Source organism: Erigeron canadensis, chromosome 1 (assembly GCF_010389155.1).
Source record: "Erigeron canadensis isolate Cc75 chromosome 1, C_canadensis_v1, whole genome shotgun sequence".
NCBI lineage: Eukaryota > Viridiplantae > Streptophyta > Magnoliopsida > Asterales > Asteraceae > Erigeron > Erigeron canadensis.
The window spans coordinates 42098692-42106179 of NC_057761.1; the positions used below are offsets into that span (position 1 = coordinate 42098692).

Consider the following 7488-nt stretch of genomic DNA (forward strand, 5'->3'; position numbering starts at 1 on the left):
TATTAATATCCTTAAGGGCGAAACCAATACCGTATGATTACATGTATAACTCACTAACTCAGGTTAAAATTATTTTTTTTAATAAAAATTTTTTTTTGTGGATTAAGTTAATTAGAAAAAGGAGAAAAAAAAATCCTAAAAATAAGCTAAAAAAATTATTAAAAAAAACAGACCTTTTACCTTCTCTCTAAATCTATACCCTATTCTGATATATTTGTCTACTAAACAATCTAAAACCGATAGCCAACTACGAGCCACTATCACATTTTGACTCATACAAACTACAATTTATTAATTGTTTTTAAAAAATATCCAGCACTGATACTTCTCATTAGATATGACGTATACATATGTTAATTCTTTATGATTCTTAAGTCATCAAATACCTTAAAACATCAACAACTTAATTGCCATCGCAGAGCTACCAACTAAAAATTGGACGATATTAAGTACTCGTATATTTAATATATATTACATAGAACATAACTTTTACATATATCACATATCAAATTATATATATAGTATTACATATAATATTAAATTATTAATTAATCTTATTTATTACTTGAACTCAACTTTTTTATATCTATCTATACTTTTATATATTATACTATAGAAACATTATAACCCCGTGTTGAAAGTTAAGAAAGATAAAACACACAAATTGATCAAATTACTCTTAATGAATTAAAACATCCACCAATACTTAATATATATATAATTAAAATATCAGTCATTTATATTATAAAATATCTTCACTTCTTTATTTAAACTATATACCTTTACGTCAACTTATATTATAAAATATCTTCACTTCCCTATTTAAATTATATACCTTTACATCAACTTTCTATACCATTTAAAGCCGCCGCCACCATCACCATCGTTCCCCGCTGCCGCATTGCGCTATACCGTGCTAGTATCGTAACATAATCTAGTATTCTATACCATCAATATACCTAACCATTAACAACTTTGGTCTATCAAATATTAGGTTTCATTTTGGGCTAAAGGGTTGTTTCTTACTTATGATGTGTTTATCCTTTAGCCCGTCTCTTACGTATGATGTGTTTTCTCCTTTAGCCCAAAATGAGAGAACCCTTTAGCCCAATATATATGGGCCATATTAACCAGCTTAACTAAAACCACCAGCACCAAGATCAGGCCCTTCCATCATTCCATGTCACTTGGGAGTTGGGAAGTCCTAACCAAGTCATGAGCTATCCACTTGGACGAGGTGAATATCTTTATGAACAAACATCTTTAAAATAGTTGGATATAATTATATAAATAAATATTGAAAAGATAAGAGAACTTTAGACCAAAAATGGGAAAGTGTCGTGTTTAGAACTGTCCACATGTCTTCGTCCAACATATTGATGAAGGATCAAGATCCTTTTATGGTTACTTGAACTTGATAGATTTTTTAAAAGGGCGTGAATTGTGAAGTTTGTTATACGTCGTCTTAAACAGATTCATGCTAGAAAGCCTAGCGATGAGTAGACAAAGCCTTTAACACAAGACATTAAGTTTTAGGTAAAACTCCTCCGAGACACAACATAAGTCGTCATACCACTATACCAGGCCACCAATAGCCAACCCACTTAGATGAGTTGGTTATTTGAACATGATAATCGTTTTTAAAATTTTGGAAGTGTAGAAAAATAATCAAATAAACATATGGATCCAGCATGAATAATGCATTTAACTTTATTCTCACAAAAATTACAGTATGAATTGTCATGTTTATTTTGAATACGAGAGAATCTCAATCTATAATTCTATATACTCCTAATAATGTAGTGTTTTGTTGAAACTAGATTGAAAACGATTGATTAAAATAATTTGAGGGTTGAACAAGTTTTAAGACGTTAAACAGAACACGCAAGAGATATAAATTTATCATGCAAGCTTAGTCAACCTTTGACTTGGCTAATTTGATTATTTTATGTAAGAAGATGTGTTAACTATCGATTACATTGTCAAATTAAGCTTTATATATTTTGCTACTGTTATATGAAAACAAAGGTATGTTTGACATAAGTAGCTGAGGTATGAGTTGTGGTCTAATTTGGTTGTTAATTGGAGTTGTATGAGCTTGATACGATAAGTCCCAGAGACGACCAAGGATGTCGTTCCCAACAAGCGAAATAACCATCAACTCCCAAACGATCAGAATCCCAAATGCCAATTCCCTTCATTTCATCCCAATCTCTCTTTTCTTTCTCCCATTTAATTCATCTTCTTGGCCCATATCATCGTTCAATTCTACTTCTCCTCCCCTGAGTTTGATGTCGACACCAGCTTTGAGCCATTCAACCTCCTCCTACTCAAAGACAATAATCACCACCTATCAAAACCAACACATTCTCATATCTTTAATCACGCTCCTCGCCTTCATCTTCTTTGTTATACTCCCATCAGTGGCCGGAGTAGCTTTGATCATCTATAGTACAAATCAAGCCATCCAAGGTAGACCTCTAACCTTTTCATCCACTTTCAAATCACTCACACAATCATACATCCCTCTTCTTTCCACAATCATAGCTGGGTCAATGAAACTAATTCTCATTTTTCTATTATACTTACGCTTCCCCCAATTGCCATCACCAAAGCTATTAAAGCGTTTGGGTTCCATTTCGCTTCATTCATATTATCAATCATCATAAACACAATGGCTTCATATGTTCTAGTAATCACAATACTCTATTTCATGGTAACATGGGGGATATCAGGAGCCATTGCAGTTTTGGAGTCAAAATCAGGATTCAAGCCTTTACAGCAAAGTGGAAAACAGTTAAAGGAGTTCAAATCCCACTCGTTTTTCATACTATTTCACATGGGATTTGTAATCCTCCCATCGTTGTCATACTCCGCCATTGCCCAAAACATTAATGAATCAACAACAAACTGGATCTTGATTATGCAAGTTTGTGCCATTTATTTGCAGTCTTCATTGATGATCCTATACTATGTAGTGGCCAATACTACTGTCTTGTATGTCCAATGCAACGTAACACGTAGCAAAGACGTTTCTGGTGAGAATGTCAGGGTTTTCGTGAATGAAAACGAAGATCAAGTTTCCCATGAACTGGCAATGGGGGATGCTAAATGGAGGTTTTAGTTACATGATGTGTTTGTTATTTATAATTTGGTTAACTCTATTATTTTTGATGTTGTTTAAACAAGCATAGTTTGTGCAATCACCTCTGTACAATTTTACTATCTTTATTATGTTCATTAGTACTATATATTACTAACTATTTTGCCACACGAAATCATGGTCTTTCATCTAATAAACATTGTAAGGGCTTTAAAATCTATAACTCAGACAAATACTGCAATTAAGTAAACCACAATCATATAATTTTATTTTTCATTAATCAAAATGTTGAAACTGGGGAAAACAAAAAAAATATAACCCCAGTCCACCATTCATATAGTAATTAACTGCTAGAATGAGTACTTGAATACTTGTACCCATTCATAAGTTTATAATAAAATTCTATCACATTATACCGCAGCCTGTATCATGTCCACTTGATCTTCTTGGCTTTTCTGTATGGCTGTTGTAAGCATCATTACTTACATATCCAGGGTAGCCGTTTGCATAGTAACCGTTGTTATGATATCCATTGTTGTTATAACCATAGTCATAACCATCTCCGTAGTAATAGTTGCTTGACCCGTGTCCATAATAGTTCGAGGGCGCTGTCTTATCATACAAGTTGCTAGAACATTCACCATATTGCCAATGCACAATCTGTGCATCTTTTCCTGCTTTCCGAAAACATTCCAGAAGTACATTTGGATTTATGAAACCCTGAATGTTGACCCTTCCATCGTTTTCCATTCGGAATTGACTTACTTCATTTGACCAAAAAAAATAAACAATCAAGTTATGTAAGTGTTATATATTACAGGTTTTATCACAGCAAACTTTTTATATATTCTTGATCTATATGTATATGACTATAACTGAACTAGAGATTTTAGCAATTATTACAAAACATAATGTAGAAAAAGGTTTGTACAAAAGATATATAGATCAATCAATAGATAGAACGACTAGATTATAAAAACGTGCATACCTTTAACACTTTTCAAAACTTTTTCCACCGTCTTTTCCCAGCTGCGGTCAACATTCACCTTAATGGTAAAGTTCTAAAACAAAAACACATACATATGATTTCAATTCACAAAACGTGAACAAGTTTAAGTGTTGTTAGGAATTAAGGAAGAACCTACAGTGAATGCAGAGTCAGAGTCTTTCTTTTTGGGTGCCATGGGGAACGAGCAAAGATTTGATAATTGGCCAAAAAGGATGTGTTAGTATTTATAGATAACCATAAGAACATTAATTTTGGAAGTAAAATCTTGAGTTTAAACGGTTTTGTAAATATGTATATTTGTTTGTACTATGAGAATTGATATATTTTCCTACAGCTAGAGATCTTACAATTATAACAAAGATTTACTAGAATCATTTCCTTAGAAAAAAATGCAACAATTTCTTATATCTCCAACTTAGAAGCCACAATATTCCAAATTAAAAAGATATGATAAATATATACTTAGATTTTGCAGGATATGATGGATATGTGTTAATTTTTAAAAGATTTGATAATATGACGAATATAATGTTTGTTCTTGTTACTTCGAACATTATAATATTATACTTCATTTCATATTTATTCATCATGGAATAATCTATAAACTAGTGTCTCAGAGACTCAGATATGTTATGCTATATGAATAGACATGATTACGATATGAGAAGCTGAGATTCGTCAAGGTTTAGACGCCCTCTGCAAAAAATGAGACCAAAAAATTAATGGTTTTAAACTCAACGAAGTTTGACTCCCTTTGTTTTGCAATTTGTTCAAAAATAATTTTCATTACTTCATTAGTCCAACCAAAGATTCCTTGGCACCGGCAACAAAATCAAAGTATACGGGACCATTTTTTAGCATCAACCATTTACCCATGTAGGTAGGAATGGCAATGTAGCAAGTTCGTGGCGTGTAACACCATACCCGATTGCGGCCCGTTACATAGCTGAAACCCGACCCGATTTTTGGTGCGAAAAATATTAGATAAACCAGTCGAGTTTGATCTCATATTCTCATCCCATGACTGAGCTCCCAATGTGCAACGGAATGAAGTAAAAGGATTTAGAGAATGATAGTCTAGAGTGTTTTCTCAGAACAATGGATGAAACATACAGATCCAAAGATAATCCCCGTTAACGGCCCCGAAATCTGATAAGCTCGTGTGGGTCCGATCCTAAATTTTAGGACATCTGAGAGCTTGGACTTTATTTCCTCACCCCCTACATGTAAGCCCTATTCGGCCAGCATATTCTGAACTGTATGTAAAATTACAACAACAACAACAACGAGACCTAATCCCTGGACGGGGTATGGGGGAGGTGAGCTGTAAACAGTCTTACCTCTACCCGAAAGGTAGAGAGACTGTTTCCAATAGGGACCTCCGGCCGCAAAGAGATGAAATCAAAGAGTGGGGAAAGTTTAGTTACCGTACCTGTCGTCCAAAAATAGCATACGAAGGTAAACCTGTCTGCTAAGTACACCCGACCACATAAAGAGAAGGCTGTATGTGAAATTGTATACCTCATTTCTTTTAGTCATTAAGTGGCTAAGTAAATAAATAATATATGTATAATTGACGATTATTCTTGTTTATTAAATAAAAGGAAAACATGATTTCACACTAAAATGTCCAAAAAGAAATGTACAGTGTAACATGAAATCATGATTCTAGTGACAGCTTCCATAGCACTTATATCCGTAACAATACTCGTAATTCACACTAAAATGTACAAAAGATATAATTAAGCTAGAGTGGTCGAGTTTAGTGTGTATTAGTTAACAAAAGAGCCAATGCAAACACGAACAAACCCAATCATGGCAAGGAATAAAAAGAAACGAGAAAAACCACTCGACTCCCAGCCGGAACAATCCATTTTCGTAGGTCGATCGATATCGGCCTCCATGTTACATTGGAAGTACAAAAGCGTGTTGGAAACAACATACTGCAACAGAACCAAACACAAGGCCAAAATATAGGCACATAAAAATGGAGTTATAATTGATGATTACTAACGCGGAGTTATAATTGATGATTACTTTTGTCAATTAAGTAAAAAAAACATTTAAAGTATGAAGTAACACGAAATCACGTGACAACTACTTCCATAACAGTAATAACACTATCCATAATAATACGATGACAAAAACAAGAAAATTATCCAGTCCTGTGGGTTGCTGGTTTCTATTAGTATTAATTAACAAAAAAGCCAATGCAGAGTCGAAGAAACCCAATCATGGTAAGGAATAAAAAGAAAAGAGAAAAACCAGCACCACCACTAGACTCCCGGTGGGAATCCATTTTCGGACATGGATCGCCCTCCACGTTAGATTGGAAGTACAAAAGCGTGTTGAAAACAACATACTGCAACAGAACCAAACACAGGGCCAAAATATAGGCACAGGCTTGCACATAAAAATGCCATTTGGTTTCCAACTTCACATCCCTAACCACCACCACACAATAATACATTACAGAACCAATCATGATTCCCGTAACCAAAACCGCTACGAACGAACTGACCCGAAACGTGGTGTTCGCCCACCTGCTCCGACTCTCACGCAACGAATCGAATCCGGATTTCGACTCGAGTACTGAAATCGAAGCGGATGAACCCCAGACTGATACCAAGTAGAGGATCGTGAGGTTTGAAAGGAAGGAATAGAGTGCGGTTATTGCGCTTGAGATGGTTGGATGATGATCCATAAGAATAAGAAACGACCTCGTTTTGATGATGAGAGGTAGTACGTTAATGAAATGAGCGAAGAAGAGATGGATGATGGTGAGTTGTAGGAAAGTGGAGAGAAGAGGGAGGAAAGAACGACGGAGAGAATCGAGAGTGGATTTGAAGGTGAGGACGGGTGATGACGTATTGCTGTTGTTGATGGTGAGGGATGTGCTGTAGGTGATTAGGGCTGTGGCGATGACGGTTGGGAGGATGGTGAAGAAGAATGTGGAGATAATTATTAGGAGTAGTACTGTGGTGGTGGTGGTGAAGAAGAGAGTGGCGGCGACGGTGGAGATGATGGGAGGGAGGAAGAGGAGGGAGAGGGTGATGAAGTGGAAGGGGTTTGTGTTTAAGATCTGGAGGGTTTCGTTGTAGATTTCGAGGATGTTGATGATTGTTGCGGTGCCCAAAATCGACATTGTGTTGAAGAATTTGCAGATCGAGAAACAAGTGAGGTGATCACAGCATTTATATACCGGAAAGAAGACGCAGGTTGGTTTGTGTATTTACCAAGTTGCCCACCTTCACTAGTTCAAATTTGAATGCAACTTTTTTTTGTTAATGAAAATTTTAATTGAATTTTTGGCATCTATAATGGTTAAGTTTTGTGTAAAAGTTTTTAAATTAGTTTTTCTCTAATGATAAAAGGC

The 7488-nt window shown here is 35.1% G+C and overlaps 1 protein-coding gene across 1 annotated transcript; it reads right to left on the reverse strand.

Moving 5' to 3' along the window:
- Positions 1 to 3427: 3427 nt before the first annotated feature.
- Positions 3428 to 4563, reverse strand: LOC122586170. Its single transcript, XM_043758278.1, has 3 exons — positions 4249 to 4563; positions 4092 to 4164; positions 3428 to 3867 (listed from the first exon to the last, which is right to left on the reverse strand). Exons 1-3 carry the CDS (start codon positions 4285 to 4287, stop codon positions 3509 to 3511), a joined length of 471 nt encoding a protein of 156 aa, XP_043614213.1. The 5' UTR covers positions 4288 to 4563; the 3' UTR covers positions 3428 to 3508.
- Between the last annotated feature and the right edge of the window lie 2925 nt (positions 4564 to 7488).

What these genes read in the sequence shown, in the direction of transcription:
- LOC122586170 (XM_043758278.1), bottom strand. Translation starts at nt 4,287, where the DNA reads ATGGCACCCAAAAAGAAAGACTCTGACTCTGCATTCACT. An exon ending in ACTCTGACTCTGCATTCACT is followed by an intron (nt 4,165 to 4,248) that starts GTAGGTTCTTCC and finishes TTTTTGTTTTAG; the next exon opens with AACTTTACCATTAAGGTGAA. An exon ending in AGTTTTGAAAAGTGTTAAAG is followed by an intron (nt 3,868 to 4,091) that starts GTATGCACGTTT and finishes GGTCAAATGAAG; the next exon opens with TAAGTCAATTCCGAATGGAA.